Source organism: Hoplias malabaricus, chromosome 16, assembly GCF_029633855.1.
Source record: "Hoplias malabaricus isolate fHopMal1 chromosome 16, fHopMal1.hap1, whole genome shotgun sequence".
NCBI lineage: Eukaryota > Metazoa > Chordata > Actinopteri > Characiformes > Erythrinidae > Hoplias > Hoplias malabaricus.
This window is the reverse complement of record NC_089815.1, coordinates 4,740,497-4,759,734: the sequence shown is the minus strand read 5'-3', so window position 1 is coordinate 4,759,734 and position 19,238 is coordinate 4,740,497. Positions and strand designations below refer to the sequence as shown.

Genomic DNA, 19,238 nt, shown 5'->3' with positions numbered 1-19,238 from the left:
TCACAGCCCCTTGCAGCAACACTCAGAATGCGTTGTGACACATTTTTGAATGCAACTATGTGTGAAACCCAATCTGTGTAGTGCAAAGTGTTTGCATTCGCTTCCTTGCGTGAAGCAAGTTTTGGCCCTAAAGCCTTCCCAAGAAAGTACAAGCTGTCACTGCAGTAAATGGGACAAACTCTTCATTAACACACTGGATATCAGACAAAATATTGGCTGCACAAGTGTCTAAAAACTTTTGGACACACATGGAGTATCACGTTGAGTATTTTTTATTGATCCTACTGCTCTGGCAGAACATATCCCTTCTGGTTCAGTCAATAGTAATAAAATGCCTGGACTGACGTGATGACATGGTTATGACTATGTTAGCATGATATATATTAGCTGTATTTAATATTTTTCCATTTGGGAAGTGTATTGCTGTAGGGTATTTTTCTTTTTCCTGGAAAATGTGTCTGCACTGAAGCAAGGACAGCTGCTTTCCTGAGGTCAGCGTAGACACTTTAACGGTGACAACATTGCAGCTGTTCCCAGACACAACAGTGACACATTACACTTCCTCTGTCCATATGTGCTGTCCTGTCTGTTTCCTCTCAGAGCTTAATTAGAGTCTGCTTCAGAAAATGTTAACCCCATGGGTCTGAATGTGTGTCTGGTGGTTCTCATGCTTATAAATCTGTTTATTACATATTACTACTTGTCTCTGGTACTTATATAGAAGTTACAAATTCATCACTAACTCACTCTACTACAACAATTACTCAGCTTACTACTTATTAGATGCATATTTAATTCACTCTGCTACTGCACTCAGCTATTTATACATTCACAACCACGTATATATTTGTTGCTTATTAATTACTAATTAAAACAGCTGCATATTGGTTGCACATTCATAGATTATTTAAATACCAAAGTCTAATTCAATTAGTTACATACCAATTATAAACTCACAGCAGTTACATATTACTTTATCAGTTTCATGTAAGTTCCATAGTGATCATTAATTCATTCATTTTAATATAAAGTTTCCATGAATGATGAATTGCATAAATAAATACATGAAATTATGTGAACTACATGGTAACTAAGTATTTACTTAATGAGTAATTCATATTACATAGTTACATATACATATTAATTTAATAGGATTGACCAAATCAATTATTTAGTGATTATTATTTACATATTAGTTGACTATATACTACAGGGTTATTAATAGAATTTACTAAAGACAGTCTTAGCCCAGTTTAGCTCAGATTTGTTCCAGTGACAACTTGAGTTTCCAGTGTTTAGCCCTCACTGCTTTTTCAAAAACACAGAGTATTGTTACACAGCTTTTTAAAGATTAGCGAGTTATAATAGAACTATTCTCTATAGGACTTTTAAGCACAAGGATATTGTCTGTGCCTGTATCATCCAGAAAAAAAAAAGTGATCACATGCTTGTATTCAACAAGGTTTACCTGGGACTTAATGGGTTAACTGCATGTTTCTAATTATCACTAATGTGTAAAATACACATTCTTTAAAATGAAAAAAAAAAGTAAAAATGCTCAAAAATCACATTGAAAATATACACTGACCATTTATTACAATTAAAACACTTAAATTTTTTATTTAAAAAAATTATCACAATATATAACTACAGTATTTAGTACATTTTACAAGTCTAGTCCCATCTCCTGTCTTCCCATGACATATACAGTATCATATCATATATGTATTATAACCATTGGAGATAAACAGCATAAATAAATACTAAAAGGCACCATTATTAAAAACACAAACAGGGATCCTTCACTGGGTTCAGCTCTGAACCCGACTCTGATTTCTTCTACGTGCTCTGTTCATGTGTTCACACAGAAACGGACACAGCAGAGTTTCCCAGGAAACTGAACACCAAATCCTTATTTCAACGGTGACAGGTGACAGTATTTTGATGTCATATAATCTCCTAAATAAATATGTGTCATTAAAGGTAACCTTTGTTGTAATGAGGAAACTGGGTTCAGTTTACTGATGAGTTGCTAGGAAACAGCAAAAAAGGTGACCCACGTAAACCTTTTCATTACAGGATTACTGCTGTGCTTATAAACGTGTTAAAAACTCTGTTCAGATTACTGTTTACATGTAAACACCCTGAGTGCTGCGAGAGACAGAGAGAGAGAGAGAGAGAGAGAGAGAGAGAGAGAGAGAGAGAGAGAGAACAGTCAGGTGTAGACACGGTAGTGTGGTCTTCAGTGTCCCAGGATGGAGGCCTGCGCTGATGAACTGCAATTAAATTATGTCCTGGCAAATGAAACCAACTTAAATCTAATCTAGTCCCTGTAAGTAACATTTCTCATTTGGAGATTACAGTAGTTAGAATGTTTAACTATTTTTAAGGCATTATTTACTTGTTTAATGTAAATGTATCAAGTAAAATGGCAGATCGTTTCGACTTTTAAAAATAAGAGAAACATCTGCCAGCAGAATGAGAAAATTCGATGTCATAATTTTCCATAAAACAAGTAAATAACGTCTCCATGAAATTGAATAACCTTATAGCATTCATTAAACAATCCCAAAATGAGAAATCTCTGAAATTTCAGCTTTCAGATCATTTCACTGGCCAATACGTCATGTTGCCATAGAGACCGTGGGACTCACGGGCTTCTCTCCCCCCTCGTCTCAGGCCAATTCTTCACCCAGCCACTTCATCACTTGCTGTCTATTTTCTGCCACCCATTTAATGTTGGCTTTGGTGGTCTCCATGGCCTGGTCCACCGCCAGAGCTGCCGAGCCGAGGCTGGCGGAGTTCTCCACTTTAAACTGCTGCAGCTGTGGAGACAAAGTGGGTTTACAGTTTGATATTCATATCTGCTGCAGCTGTTACACAGAATTACAACTCAAGGTGTTAGACTGAGGCTGTTAATCGGCGGGGTTTGACCCCTTTGCTGCAATAGCAAACTCTCAGCTCCTGGGATGGCTTTAATCGACACTAGCTGTCCAAAGTTGGATGAATTGTTCTGGATCACAATCATAGCTCCTTCTTATCCCACAGGCACTTAGAGAGCACGGTTCCACTTCATTCTGTTCTGAAAGTGTGACTGTATGTTTTGGATGTTGGCTGTTAATTTGGAAATCAACAAGAAATTTCTAAATAAATGAGGTAAATATCGATGGAACTAGCAACAGTTACTGCATTCACTCAAGCAGGAGCCTCACAGCGTCTACTGTACGTACCTGTTTCAGCTCAAATTCTGTGGAGAACCTCTTGGTTACGCCAAGAATAAGTCTTCCAAACGAGAGAGATCCACCTCCATATCTGCAGCACAAACACACAAGAGGATTCCAATCTGAAACTTCATGGTACACCTTAGGATTTCCTGAAAGAACTGGACAAATTTGACTCACTCGAAAATATGACTCCAGTTTGCTCTGATGAAGTCCCAGGCTAACGGCTGTCCGACCACATTGTTGGCAATGTACACGATCACAAAAGTGGCGTCCTGCTTTCTGATCAATTTCGGGTCTAATGTGTACTCCAGGTATCTGCAATCAACGGCAGTGTTGTGGATCATCTTAAATTCATTCAGTTGGGGTTTAGAGCTTAAAAGCCTCTATGCATCTTACACCGAGTGCACTATGAACAGAAATAACTGCACGGTGCTGTTGCCAAATTGGCTGCCAACTACACATTCTTACAGTGAGGTCTATGGGTGACCTCAGACTTTTGGGTCCTCACCTGTTTAACAGCCAGGGCTTTCTGGTGCAAGACAAAGCATGCATCAGTTTATCAGCTTCAGCAGCACTGCTGCTGTTTTTATACATGTTCCAGGCAAACACCCACTCCTTCTCCCCTCCAGATGCCAGAGCGTTGCAGTACACTGTTGACTTCAGGTTCGGATGGATTCTGGAAGATGTTCCAAAGGTCATGGATGAAATGTTAGATGATGGAAAGAAAACACCAATGGAAAAGTTAGGATCAGAGATGATTCTGAAAGAACTGGGCGTGTGCTTCAATCAATGTGTTCAACATTCCTCATTAGAAGATAGTTTTAAAAATAACACGATTCTTCAAACCTTTTTTTTTTAGTTCAGAAAGAGGCTTACGGGTTTTTGTCAGGGTTCTCCATCCACTGCCTGAACCACGCTGTGGTGAGGTTAGTGCATCCCTCCACTTCAGTGGTACACCCCAGTGAGATGGCATTCACCTGGTTATATCTGTGAAGATGTGTGGAAGTGATTATTGATTTTAAAGATGTGATTAAAACAGCATGAGTAGATAACAGCTACTTGTTGAAACCAGTTGCTGAAATGCTAAAATCTCATTACATCAACATTCAGCATGCAACCACAAGATTATTAGTGAGGTCATCTACAGGTGCTGGATGATTAGTTCTAGATCACAAACAGGTCTCCAACCCATTCCCATGAGACTGAATGAAGCTCTGTCACTTCAGAGACCACAGTTCCATTGCACAACAAACATAGACATGCATACTTCCTTTTCCTTTAAGTTACTGCAGTATGTAGTTGTAATGTGTTGTGGTGGGATATGATGCAGATTTTAAAGAGAGCTGGTCTTTACTGGTCTGTGTGACTTGTTGGAATCTCAGTCCAGTCATTGGTGATGTTCTTGAAGTAATTAAACAGAGGTCGAACTTTTCCTCGCAGGTATTTCTGCAATAGTCAGGAAAAAATAACGTCATGAGTTTCAGAACTTCCACAGGGAGGAACGATAGAGGTGGGAAATCACTTGTGACATTTACTCCATTATATACACTTTCTAGATGCTAACAACCTCATGGGACTTGCCTGTAAATCCCTCCTGCACAGGTAGCTCAAAGTGCTCCACAAGGTGGCGCCACTCCCTCACTTTTATTAACTGTTCCACGAGCGATCTATTCTGTGCTCTGCATCAAAAACACTTGTGTGGTGAATCAATTTGCTTTGTAGCCCATTAATGAACCAGTTCATGTTCAAAAGAAGGGTGGGTTAGGGTCTGTTTGGACTACCACAGATTCAGCCCCCTGGACTCGGAGCAACTATCGAAACTCTAACCTGGAGCAGCAAGGTGATTTTGAAGGTTGGCTCGAGTGACAAACATCAAAATTGGGATATGAACCAGGTACAAACTGCTAACTGAGCAAAGTCAATTCACGATCTAGAGACACTGTCTCTTGAGATTGCCTGTTTGAGTTCTGCAGGTTGCAGGCACTCCCTCGCTTAAGGGCAAGGCCTCCCTGTTCCTCCAGGCTGGGGATTCCCTAACCAAGGGTGTCATGAGTTTTAGATTTTAGAGGTTTATCATTTTATTTTAACTCCAAAGTGCATCAAAGTCCCACAGAATTTCAGTTCCCGTGCTGATAGGTTCCGTTCCCTTGCACATATAGAAGACACCCAGTACTTGAGTAGTTTTTGACCTGATTCTTTTACTCTGCTGTTTTTCATTCGAGTTTATTCGACCCAGGTAACTTTCACTCCATTATGAACAGAAGCTACTCTACACACCTGAAATATAATAGTTTCAAATGGACCTACTCTGTAATAAATTCATGTACCTGCATCGTTTCGTAGACGTCAGTCCGATCGAACATCAGAAAGAAGTAGTTGAGGTTTGTAATGGCAGAGTCCCACGGCATGTACTCCCTCTCCTCAGAGAGATATCGGGTGGTGCTCAGAGCCAACGTTGTGTTGATAATCCTTGCCCTTGTGGGAATTAAGAAATGTGTTACAGATTCATTCATTCATTTGTTCAATTCAGTAATTCATCTCCACTAAATTCTATAAAGAATCACTGGGCACAAGGTGTGGACACACCCTGGAGGGCAGTTATGAATTATGTTAGAGTTTCTTTTAACCCTTTATTTGAACTCTTAAATGAACCTTAAATGTGAAGACCTACCTGGCCAGGTTGAAGGCATCGTCCACAATCTGAGCTCTGTTGAGTTCCGGTATGACCTGCATTTAACAGCACAATCACAAACTGGTCAACTTTGATGATTTTAGAATGTGGTTTATGTAAAGCTTCTGCCTTAAATCAAAACAATAAAACAACATGAGGACATTTAGGGCGGCACGGTGGTGGTGAGCATGTTTGCCTCTAAGCACTGGGATCTTGGGTTCAAGTCCCATATGAGTGGAGTTTCCATGTTCTCCCTGTATCTGCATGGGTTTCCTCCGGGGTCTCCGGGTTCCTCCCACAGTCCAAAAACATGGAGGGTAGGTGAATTGGTTTCTAATAAATGTCCTGGTGTGTGAATGAATGTGTGTGTGCCCAGATATGGATTGGTGCTCTGTCCTGGGTGAAATCCTAGTGGCCGATGCTGTTCTCCAGGTGGATGGTCATTTGCTGTGCACGTTTGGCTGCTGCTTCTCGCCAGTGTGTGTGTGTGGATTGAGTGTTCTGTGTGTTCTGAGCAGTGTGGATTGTAAAGCGCCCTTGGGTATCTAGAAAGGCGCTATATAAGTGTAACGATAGATATATAGGAACTCACTGAATGAGCCGTCGCTAACTGGGACAGAAGTCGCTGCCAGTTGATGGAGTCATAGTTCACCCTGTAAAATCCTGACACATTCACATTGGCCAGCACCCACTCAGAGTTGGTCTTCATGGGCTCATGAGTGGCTGTGGGGGTCAAGAGAATAAAAGACATATCAGTAAAGACACTTAAAATGACATTATTATTATTATTTTATTTGTATTAATGTGCTTTATGAAGAGATACATTTAATCTCCCAAAATCAACAATACATCATTTGTCCAGTGGTGTCCAAACGACTGTAGGCCTTAGGCTGCTGTGATTCATACCTGTCTTCTCAAGCAGCCAGTGCTGACCCATGTCCCTGCCATTCTTCATCCACTTGATCGGCACAAACCACTCATAACTGTACAAGCAGAAATGCAGGAGGAGGAGATTAAGGCCCCAATCAACACTTATACTTTCAAAATGAAAACTAATCACTCCAGGTCCCATCTGAGCAGGTTAAACATCCAGCTCAGGAAACAAAAGACCTGTCTTGAGTGGTAACAAACTACAGAGAAGCTGAGAGAAAAGAAGATATATATTTCGGTGATTAAACTGATTATCTTTATTGTTGGATTCTCTGAGACGTTAAGCTGAATTTAGAAATGATGGAGGTTTTGAATCTGGCTTGTAACTCACTCAATCACATTATGCAGGCGAGAGCTTCTCCACATGGGGGCAGTATTAGCACTCAAAAAGCTTTTGGTGGTTTGTAAGAGTGGTACTTTTCATCGGTGTACTGTGTAGCCTCACCCTGGGTCTGGATGATCAGACCTTGATTGAGGCTAAGCCAAGATTGACAGAATTTCTAATATGAATTATTATATTCATAAATAATGAAACTGAAAATAAGATTAGGCTTAATCTGTGAGGGGGACACAAGTTCTGTAATGTAATGTAGAAATAATGTAGATTTCTTGCTTAGTGGCCCTTTAATGTCAGGATGTTGTTTGGCATCTTCAGCTGAAAATATTACATATCATAGCGGTCCATTTTATGCTATATATTTTACATCTATGTGATAATTATAATGGTAAACCAAATCACCACTACTGAAATACTGTGTAAGGAACGCACTTGTACACAGATGGTTTGCCCTGCATTGTGTCTGCCTCCAGCAGGAAGTGTTCCTGGGAGATACTTCCTGTTTGGGTATCGATGGTGACCACTGGGAAACCCATCTGAAGAATCCATCGGTTCATGATCTCGGTCACTGTGGCGGGAAGATTGACCGATGGGTCAGAATCCACCACCTTTGGGAAACATGAGGACAAAACAGTTTGGCACAATGTCCACTCTGTGACCTAGTGCATTCTTATTCACCTGTAAAATGACTACTGCCACTTACTTCTTGGAGCTTTCCCCAAAGGTCGGTGTACACTGTGTTGCTGTACTCATACTGCTTCAGATAAGCCTGTGGAAACGGGGTTTTAAATGAACACATTTTTACCACCAATGAGTCACAAGCAATATTTATAAAATGTATTGTTTATACATTTTTTAAACATTTTTCAATAATGTAGTTACGTCTATTACTTTGATTTCGTAAAGTAATCAGTTTATGCTCCATAGAGTGAGTCTTCTACATGGAGTGGCTATGCTTAAAGTAGGTTGTGTACAGATCTTCTGATACATCCAGGTCATCACTAAGCAAGATTTGGTCATTTTTCTCCTTTGCTACCCCTACAATTAAAAATTGTAACTTTACAGCACTGTCCTGAAACCAAGGGTGAGAATGAGGGATAGGGGGCTGGTTTCCTACCCTCCTTCACAAGTGACATAGTGCAGTTTCTGTAGCAATTACAGAGGCTGTATTATCCAAATTAGAGGCCAGCGAATCATCACAATTATTTTGAAGCTGTAATCTTAGGGTAAAAATACTACCTAATATGACTTTAATGGCATTTTATAACATGAATGAGTGAAGTGTCGGATCTCTCCTTTAAATTAATCAAAGTTGCAAGTAGCGAAATCGCTTACACTGAGTCCTCTGGCAAAAACAGGCTCGGATACGAACTTAGAGAGCATCCTCAGCACAGCAGCTCCCTGCAAATGAGAAAACACAACACAGGAATTTGTTTAACTGGGTTAAGCTGCAGTAATGTGGTTTAAAGATGACAATTTAGACATTATAACCCCTTATTTGTCGATGAAGTAGCATAGTGGGTCTGAACGGGTCGACTAGGTTTCGAATGTATTTTTGGGTAAACACAGGATACTACAAAAACGATCAGTGTGGAGTTACTTTGTTGTAAGGATGTATAATGTTTACAGTTATCAGGGGTCAAGTCTACATAGAACTGGAGACACTGAGCTTGCATTCACAGTACCTCTGTTAGGTACTAGGTGCAAGTACTAGGTGTGGCTAGGTGCAGCCTTAGTGGTGATTGATGTAGTGCTGTAGTGTTGTGCAGTGTTTAAGGTTGTTGGTGTGTGGAAATTCCATATGGTCCTGGTGGCACAGAGCATGCATTAACAGTACCAGTGGGGCTAGGTGCGGTCACCAAAAATCTATTGTGGATTTACAGTTAAGAAATAAATGAAGTGATAAGTCAGTGAATTGAGATTTGCCGGGGATGGTTCAGCTTCATTGTTGAGCATTGTGGAGACATCATAGGCGTAATTCAGGAGTACCTTGCTGTAGGTGATGGCGTCAAACAGACTGTTGATTTGTGCAGGGGTATTGACATCCTTTTCCAGGGAGGACAGAGGGTGAGAGGACGCCAGAGCGTCCACTTCGAAAGCTTGGTGGACCTCTTTCAGCACCATCAGATCTTTCTGGAATGGAAAAGTGCACTCTACATCAGCTGATTGCCATGATCAGATTGTCACTGAAGTTGATGACTTTGTTTAAGGGATGAAGAAGGGCTTACTATGTTCCAAGAGGGCTGAGCGTAATCGACCCCGAGGTACGAGGCGTAGGTGGCAAACCCTTCATTCAGCCACAGGTCGTTCCACCACCTCATGGTCACGAGGTTTCCAAACCACTAAAACAGTCCAAAAATGTCATTCAATTAATTTATTTACTGACCACTCAGAACACAAACTGCACGGTCAGTTGGGCATCAGTAGACGTGTAGGATGAGACGCTGTGGTTTTACCATGTGTGCGAGCTCGTGAGAAATGACGGTGGACACCCATTCTTTATCTCCGTTGGAGGACATGCTGGGGTCGAAGAGAAGAGCCGTCTCTCTGTATGTGATCAGACCCCAGTTCTCCATGGCTCCAGCACTGAAATCAGGCAGAGCGACCTGATCTAAAAGAAGAGACACAGAAATGATCAAACCACTCTTATATAAACAGAGATTATCCGCCATAAGATTAAAACCCTGATAGGTGACGACAGGTGAAACTGTGAAAGGGCCATGTGTTATTCACTCAGTGGTTTTAACCTTGCGGTTAATCTGTATCTGTTTACACATACATTTACAAAAAATAAACTGGAAAAGATGCTCAACCTGATTTTCTTAGTGGGTATTTGGAGTTGTAGTATTGCTGAAAGAAATCAAGGATGCTGCCAGTGATGTTTAGGGCGTAGTCTCCATGTCCAGCTTCAATGGCTTGCCTTCGAGCCCAGATGCGGATCTGAACAAAGACATTTTGTCAAAACAAGTCACAGGGAGCAACACATGAAACCAGATTTAGCCAAGATTAAAGGAGCTTCAAGCAATCAGTCATTTTTCCCAGTTATTTCTCACTTTTCATGCCAAGAAACAGTGACCCTACCACCAAGAGGCAATAGGTTCACCACACTAAGGGAAGGGTGACGACACTGAAGAATTCATCATCTTTCTTACCAAGACTTTGGCCTCTGCTAGGCTCTGTATGGACTTAAAATCACTGACAATAAAGGCTAATAGATACGTGGACATCTTTTTAGTCGGCTCAAACTCGGTCTGTAAAACCTGCTGACTGTTCAGGGAAAAGTTTTTCGTGCCTGAAACAAACAGAAGATGCATTTCCATTAGCTTTCCCTCAATCGCAAAATGCCACGAAGCTGGGGAGGGAGAAGACGTAAAAAGAAGCATGTAATTTCTTTATAACACGAGAATGCTAACAACCACATCTTTTCAAACTGTTGCTCAACACACTTGGAGGAGAACACAAACTGCCCAATCTAGCCCAATCTATCTGTCCTGTAATCTAGCAGACGCGCTGGACTTTGCTTTAAATATCAAATATATATATATAGTAAGGCATAAAATAATGCAAATATTTGCATATTGCATAAATATTGTTAAGAATCTTGGGAATGTCCAGTTACCTGTTTCCATGCCATTAGACAGAGCCACAGTACCATGGGGATGGCGAAGGGTCATGTGGAAAATGGCCTTCATCGCCGGCTCATCAAAACATGGGAAAGCTTTCCTAGCATCAGTGGGCTGCATCTGTGTAGTGGCAACAATCCTGAAGGAATGATATCAATGTGTTTATTCATAATCAGAATCACACTATAGTACAGTATATTATAGAACAGTACAGCACACTGTAGTATAGTACAGTACAGTACAGCACAGTGCAGTACAGTATAGTATAGTATAGTATAGTATGGTATGGTATATTATAGTACAGTACAGTACAGCACAGTGCAGTATAGTTTAGTACAGTAGAGTACAATATATTGCAAAACAGTAGAGTATAAAACAGTACAGTGCAGTATTGTAGTACAGTACAGTACACTACACTACAATGCAGTACATTATAGTGTAGTACATTAAAGCAAAGTACATTACAGTATGGCAAAATGTTGCATAGCGCAGGGTAGTACAGTGCAACATAGTATAGTATAGTATAGTATAGTATAGTATAGTATAGTATAGTACAGTACAGTACAGAACCGCACACTGCAGTATTGTAGTATAGTACAGTACAGTATAGTACAATACACTACACTACAGTGCAGTACATTATAGTGTAGTACATTAAACTACAGTACATTACAGTATGGCAAAATGTTGCATAGCGCAGGGTAGTATAGTGCAACAGAATATAGTATAATACAGTATAGTATATAATAGAAAACAGTATAGTAATGTGCAGGAGTATGTTATACTTGTTTTTTCAGGATACAGTTCACCACACCTGTGTTCAAGCTTTTGTGATTCAGTGTGTTCAATGCACTGGAATCTGCATTTTACATTCTTTAAAATGTAACTAACACAATGTCCCTGGAGAGCTCAAGACGCTTGGAGGAGAACACTAACTGACCATTTCATTATGTGCAACGTCTCATGTACTGAGATCTCTCAATGACAATGCCATTTGATATATACCCAACTTGACATAACCCGCCTTACCTCTTCACTCCATCCACAGTGTATTCACTCCTGTAAAATCCTCCGAGGTCATCAGCCAGCTCTCCCTGGAACTCTGTGTAGAGCCAGTAGTTCTGTCCGACCTCTAGCTTTTCACTGAGCTGAATGACCAGGTACTGAGTGTTCACTTCAAGCCAGGTTTTGGTAATGGCTCGAGCTTTAAAATCATTCAGACCTGTCAGCATTGCGTGGTGTCCATCTGGAGTCAGAGTGTAGTTCAGTTTGTTGGAATGAATCAGGATAAAGGCTGTTTCAGCCATGCAGGTGAAGGCAACCCCTGAAGTTCCAGTGAAGATGTACAAGCCATCGGCGTTCACTGAAAGCCGAGGCCAAAGAGTCACATTATAATAAAGTGGAGATAGTGAAGTAGGTAACCTGTAGCTTTTCCACAGTTCAGTCTCGTTTGTGGGCTGTACGTAAGTTCTGGACTTCTCCTGACTGTAGACCACTGAGAGGGTGATGATGGTGACCACTGCTATAACACTAAACAAAATCACAGCGATCCCCACCGGCCGACTGACATAGAAACCCTTCCCCATGACTGCAGGTCTCAGTGAAGTCTGCGTTTTTTGTTTCTCTCTTTGTCTTATATAGTGTCTCGAGGCGTGGAAGTACTCTGACTTAATAAGTGACTCAGTGTGTCACTGAAAGATAAGCATTTGAAGCATCAAAAAGGTGCATGACAAAAAAAAGTCTGCTGACGTTTATGAACCACACTGACCACTTCCCTACTCTGGAAAATACTCTGGTCACCAAGTGAAAAAAAACAAAACAGAAAAAACTGAAGTCAAAGAGCAACAGTCATTCATGAGCCCATATCTTACCATGTGTTAGGTGTAAAGATTATTATAATAATACATTTATATTAATATATTGTCAGTGTCAAGAAAAACCTTGTATGTCCAAAAAAGTAAAAGTTCAGGATCTTACCGTTTAGCGTATCATTTTTCTCGTTTCCTTTGTTTATCTGAAATTTAAACACAGTGTGAAGGGCAAACGGAATCTTCCTTTCATTAATTTATTCATTCATTTTGTAACCAATTCATCCAAATTAAAGCACTGCAACAAAACAAAAGACATGATTAAAAAATATTCAGACTTATTATAAAGCAAATAATAAACAATTAAAAGAAGATTAAGAAAAAAATATATATATATAACATTAATTATATTAATTACATATTATCAATAATATAAGGGGGCCTACCTGGAATCATTGGGCTCAAGGCGGGAACACACCCTGGAGGCGGCGCAATTGCTTCACAGGGCGACACATACTCACACATTTACTCACACCTATGGACATATATGAGTTGCTAATCCACCTGTGTCAGTGTCTCAAAAACCTGTGTTTTTGGGCTGTGGGAGGAAACCGGAGCACCCGGAGGAAACCCGTGTGGACACAGAGAGGACACACCACACTCCTCACAGACAGTCACCCGGAGGAAACCCATGCAGACACAGGGAGAACACACCACACTCCTCACAGACAGTCACCCGGAGGAAACCCACGCAGACACAGGGAGAACACACCACACTCCTCACAGACAGTCACCCGGAGGAAACCCATGCAGACACAGGGAGAACACACCACACTCCTCACAGACAGTCACCTGGAGCGGGACTCGAACCCACAACCTCCAGGACCCTGGAGCTATGACAGACACTACCTGCTCTGCCATATATAAAATATTAAAATATGAAAATCATTTTCATAAAGTAAAAATGAGAAATCACAAAGTTAATACAATATAAATATGACTAAAAATAAATTTAAAATGTTTTTGCTAAAACCACACGAGCTCCTCAGGAAGAGATCTCCACAGCTTTGGGCCGTAGCGGCTAAAAGCAGCCTCCTCAGTTTTCCACTTAATTTTGGGAATTACCAGCAGATGACTGTGGACAGAACTAAGAGCCCTTGCTGGAACAGATCTAACAGGTGACCAGTGCAGTGATGGAGTGCAGGTGTAATGTAATCTTTCTCTTGAGAGCTCTGGCAGCAGGGTCCTGGACTCACTGCAGGTGTGTAATAAAGCCCTTTGGGAAACCAGATAACAGCATTGCAATAATGTAATCTTGAAGAGATGAACACATGGATGAGTTTCTCACTATCTGTAGGAGAGACCATGTCCTTGGTGATATTTTGAAGGTGCAAGTTGTCATGCTGTGTGACCTAAAGCTGAGCTCCCTATCAACGATAACGCAGTGTTTGGATGTCAGATGCACATTGTTTAAACAGGTCTGAACATCATGTGTGTGTGTGTCACTTCCAAGGACAAGGACTTCAGTCTTATCTTTTTTTAGTTTCAGAAAGTTGTTAGACATCCAAATCTGTGTGTAGCCTGTGCATTCAAACATTTATTCCAGGGCTTTTGGTTCTAAGCAAATTTAAAGCTGGGTGTCACCTGCATGTTGATGATATTGACTCTAAAAGCCCTTCCTTGGAAAGGCTTTAGTAATAGTTCACTAGCTGTAGTTGTTATTGCTGTGGTTACTTTCCTAATCTAACTCTGAAAGTGCAATGTTCATCATGTAATAAGCACTTTAAAGTCATGAGTTTAAGCACAAAAGGTTCTACACTTCAATCAGCCTTATTAGAAATAATCGTTATAAAGTACATTTAGTTATCATCATTATTACTCATTACTGCATTAAGCTGCATTTTTCCATCACAAATTGCATTAAAGGGAACATCTACGATTGTGTGGAAACCCAGCTCTAAGCTCTGAGGTTTTTAAGGTGGAACAGTGTGTTTGAGGAAAAATAACGACTGTTATTTGGACATGTCTCTAAGTTTTTATTTACTGATTGAATCACCACAAAAAACTCATCTGTAACTCGGGTTGTTTAGTGATGTAGCACTTATGGTAATGCAGTTAGCTGTCTCCTGTGTTTGGAGACATTTCTACCTTAAGTGATCTGAAACAGCAAAAATAAGTAAATATTACCCACCTGGAGCAGGACTAGAGCAATATCCTCATTTCACTTCATGTTTTTCGGCATTTGGAGTTCTCTCCATTGTCTAAAACAACTCCAGATGCCTCTGCCATGAGCAGTGATAGAGAGTGTAAGACTAGCATATTGGACCGAGCCAGTTTGTTTTTATTTATTCATTTACAAGACACTGGGGCTTCGTAAACACTTCTTCTGATTTTTATAAATGTATTACCATCCTGTACACCCACACCTTTACTGTGCTTTTTCTGGTCTGTGTTTGTTGTGGCTTTTTGTGTACAGGGACAACAGTTGTGTGTTTTCATGGTCTCATGGGTTCTGTGCAGTGTTGGTGTCCTCCCGTGTTTCATGTGGTTCTGGTAGGGACCGGGTGTGATTTTCTAAAGGCCCCAATGAAAATAAAGCATATTTATACCTAAAGTGAAAAAATGTCCTCACCATCCTTTCAAGGAAGGGCCAGATCGATCCTAAATTATGACCCTAAATCCAAGCTGGTTCGACTTACAGAATAATTTGCCACAGTCAGTCCAGTAAACAGTGATCTACCTCTACTTTACAGTTACACAGAACAAAGACTAAAGTTGGCTGGCTAAGCAAGGAAGTGGTCTAGAAAAAGAAAGAAAAACAGCTAGAAACTAAGATGTGGTCAACAAATTCAATGTTTCCTAGTCATAGATTTGAAAAACAAAGTTGGATATCTTCACTGGAACTGCACACAGACTGTTGGAAAATTTCAACAGAAGACCACTTACATGACCAGATCCGCTTTCGAGAACAAACCAGTGTTTGTAAGAGCCAGCAGCTTCAAGTGCATCCTCCGTTAATTATAATATCACAGCCTGAAAGTGTGGCAGGCGGGAAAACACCCTGGAGGGGGCGACAGTCCTTCACAGGGCAACATTCACTCACACACTCACAACTACGGACACTTTTGAGTCGCCAATCCACCTACCAACGTGTGTTTTTGGACTGTGGGAGGAAACCGAAGCACCCGAAGGAACCCCACGCAGACACAGGGAGAACACACCACACTCCTCACAGACAGTCACCCGGAGGAAACCCATGCGGACACAGGGAGAACACACCACACTCCTCACAGACAGTCACCCGAAGGAAACCCCACGCAGACACAGGGAGAACACACCACACTCCTCACTGACAGTCACCTGTAGGAAACCCACGCAGACACAGGGAGAACACACCACACTCCTCACTGACAGTCACCCGGAGGAAACCCACACAGACACAGGGAGAACACACCACACTCCTCACAGACAGTCACCCGGAGGAAACCCACGCAGACACAGGGAGAACACACCACACTCCTCACAGACAGTCACCTGTAGGAAACCCACGCAAACACAGGGAGAACACACCACACTCCTCACTGACAGTCACCCGAAGGAAACCCAAACAGACACAGGGAGAACACACCACACTCCTCACAGACAGTCACCCGGAGGAAACCCACGCAGACATAGGGAGAACACACCACACTCCTCACAGACAGTCACCCGGAGGAAACCCACGCAGACACAGAGAGAACACACCACACTCCTCACAGACAGTCACCCGGAGGAAACCCACACAGACACAGAGAGAACACATCACACTCCTCACAGACCTCCGCAGGTGTGTGTGACTGAGTGAGCGTGTAAAACTGTCCGCAGGTGTGTGACTGACTGACTGAGCGTGTGAAACTGTCCGCAGGTGTGTGTGACTGAGTGAGTGTGTGAAACTGTCCGCAGGTGTGTGACTGAGTGAGTGTGTGAAACTGTCCACAGGTGTGTGACTAAGTGAGTGTGTGAAACTCTCCGCAGGTGTGTGTGACTGAGTGAGCGTGTGAAACTTTCCGCAGGTGTGTGACTGAGTGAGTGTGTGAAATTCTCCCCAAGTGTGTGTGACTGAGTGAGTGTGTGAAACTGTCTGCAGGTGTGTGTGACTGAGTGAGCGTGTGAAACTCTCCCCAGGTGTGTGTGACTGAGTGAGTGTGTGAAACTGTCCACAGGTGTGTGTGACTGAGTGAGTGTGTGAAACTCTCCGCAGGTGTGTGACTGAGTGAGTGTGTGAAATTCTCCCCAAGTGTGTGTGACTGAGTGAGTGTGTGAAACTGTCTGCAGGTGTGTGTGACTGAGTGAGTGTGTGAAACTGTCCGCAGGTGTGTGTGACTGAGTGAGCGTGTGAAACTCTCCCCAGGTGTGTGTGACTGAGTGAGTGTGTGAAACTGTCCGCAGGTGTGTGTGACTGAGTGAGTGTGTGAAACTGTCCGCAGGTGTGTGTGACTGAGTGAGTGTGTGAAACTCTCCGCAGGTGTGTGACTGAGTGAGTGTGTGAAAGTGTCCGCAGGTGTGTGTGACTGAGTGAGCGTGTGAAACTGTCCCCAGGTGTGTGACTGAGTGAGTGTGTGAAATTCTCCCCAAGTGTGTGTGACTGAGTGAGTGTGTGAAACTCTCCCCAAGTGTGTGTGACTGAGTGAGCGTGTGAAACTGTCCCCAGGTGTGTGTGACTGAGTGAGTGTGTGAAACTCTCCGCAGGTGTGTGACTGAGTGAGTGTGTGAAATTCTCCCCAAGTGTGTGTGACTGAGTGAGTGTGTGAAATTCTCCCCAAGTGTGTGTGACTGAGTGAGCGTGTGAAACTGTCCCCAGGTGTGTGACTGAGTGAGTGTGTGAAATTCTCCCCAAGTGTGTGTGACTGAGTGAGCGTGTGAAACTCTCCCCAGGTGTGTGTGACTGAGTGAGTGTGTGAAACTGTCCACAGGTGTGTGTGACTGAGTGAGTGTGTGAAACTCTCCGCAGGTGTGTGACTGAGTGAGTGTGTGAAATTCTCCCCAAGTGTGTGTGACTGAGTGAGTGTGTGAAACTGTCTGCAGGTGTGTGTGACTGAGTGAGTGTGTGAAACTGTCCGCAGGTGTGTGTGACTGAGTGAGCGTGTGAAACTCTCCCCAGGTGTGTGTGACTGAGTGAGTGTGTGAAACTGTCCGCAGGTGTGTGTGACTGAGTGAGTGTGTGAAACTGTCCGCAGGTGTGTGTGACTGAGTGAGTGTGTGAAACTCTCCCCAGGTGTGTGTGACTGAGTGAGTGTGTGAAAGTGTCCGCAGGTGTGTGTGACTGAGTGAGCGTGTGAAACTGTCCCCAGGTGTGTGTGACTGAGTGAGTGTGTGAAATTCTCCCCAAGTGTGTGTGACTGAGTGAGCGTGTGAAACTCTCCCCAGGTGTGTGTGACTGAGTGAGTGTGTGAAACTGTCCACAGGTGTGTGACTGAGTAAGAGTGTGAACCTCTCCGCAGGTCTGAGGTTTGTCCAATGGACAGGTGCCCTCCTCCAGGTGTGTTCCTGCTTTGAGCACAAAGACTCTGGGAAGGCCCTTGATCCACTGGGACCCTGACTGTAGCGAAGTGGTGACAGAAGATGAATTGACAGAAGATAATCGAATAGCTACTGTACAAACGTGTTAAGGAGAAAAAGGCTTCAGGGGTTGGTTTTATGTTGTTTTTGTTGTATCTCGGATTGGCACAGGTCACTATCTTTAAGCAGGGCATCCGAGTGTGAGGCACAGCTGAGAGCCACGTGCTGAGAGCATGCTTGTGCAGCTGGACTGAAACATCAAGTGCACACCGTGTGGTTCGTCCAACACAAGATTCCTCAGAAAATATAAATCAATAGTGAAGCTGAGAATAGAAAAACAGTGGCGTATCTCTGTGCAGAGAGAAAGAGAGAAAGAGAGAGAGAGAGGAGAAAGAGAGAGAGGAGAGAGAGAGAAAGAGAGAGAGAGAGAGAGGAGAAAGAGAGAGAGAGAGCGAGAGAGAGGAGAGAGAGAGAGAGAGAGAGAGAGGAGAGAGAGAGAAAGAGAGAGAGAGGAGAGAGAGAGAAAGAGAGAGAGAGAGAAAGAGAGAGAGCGAGAGAGAGGAGAGAGAGAGAAAGAGAGAGAGGAGAGAGAGAGAGAAAGAGAGAGAGAGAGAGAGAGAGAGAGAGAGAGAGAGAAGAGAGAGAGAGGAGAGAGAGAGAAAGAGAGAGAGAGAGAGAAGAGAGAGAGCGAGAGAGCGAGAGAGCGGAGAGAGAGAGAGAAAGAGAGAGAGAGGAGAGAGAGAGAAAGAGAGAGAGAGAGAGAGAGAGAGCGAGAGAGCGGAGAGAGAGAGAAAGAGAGAGAGGAGAGAGAGAGAGAAAGAGAGAGAGCGAGAGAGAGGAGAGAGAGAGAAAAAGAGAGAGAGCGAGAGAGAGAGGAGAGAGAGAGTGAGAAAGAGAGAGAGAAAGAGAGAAATAGAGAGAGAGAGAGAGAGAGAGAGAGAAAGAGAGAGAGAGAGAGAGAGAAATAGAGAGAGAGAGAGAGAGAGGAGAAAGAGAGAGAGAGAGAGCGAGAGAGAGAGAGAGAGAGAGAGAGAGAGAGAGAGAAAGAGAGAGAGAGAGAGAGAGAGATAGAGAGAAAGAGAGAGAGAGAAGAGAGAAACAGAAGAC

The 19,238-nt window shown here is 42.6% G+C and overlaps 1 protein-coding gene across 1 annotated transcript; it reads right to left on the bottom strand.

Annotated features, from left to right (window-relative positions):
* Positions 1-1,655: 1,655 nt before the first annotated feature.
* On the bottom strand, positions 1,656-12,371 carry LOC136671570 (aminopeptidase N-like). Its single transcript, XM_066647304.1, has 20 exons — positions 11,815-12,371; positions 10,782-10,924; positions 10,315-10,454; positions 9,976-10,102; positions 9,619-9,773; positions 9,391-9,504; positions 9,152-9,295; positions 8,498-8,563; positions 7,866-7,931; positions 7,595-7,770; positions 6,802-6,878; positions 6,488-6,618; positions 5,896-5,951; positions 5,552-5,699; positions 4,579-4,670; positions 4,101-4,211; positions 3,733-3,900; positions 3,402-3,539; positions 3,231-3,312; positions 1,656-2,825 (listed from the first exon to the last, which is right to left on the bottom strand). The coding sequence occupies exons 1-20, from the start codon at positions 12,369-12,371 to the stop codon at positions 2,676-2,678; spliced, it is 2,841 nt and encodes a 946-aa protein (XP_066503401.1). The 3' UTR covers positions 1,656-2,675.
* Between the last annotated feature and the right edge of the window lie 6,867 nt (positions 12,372-19,238).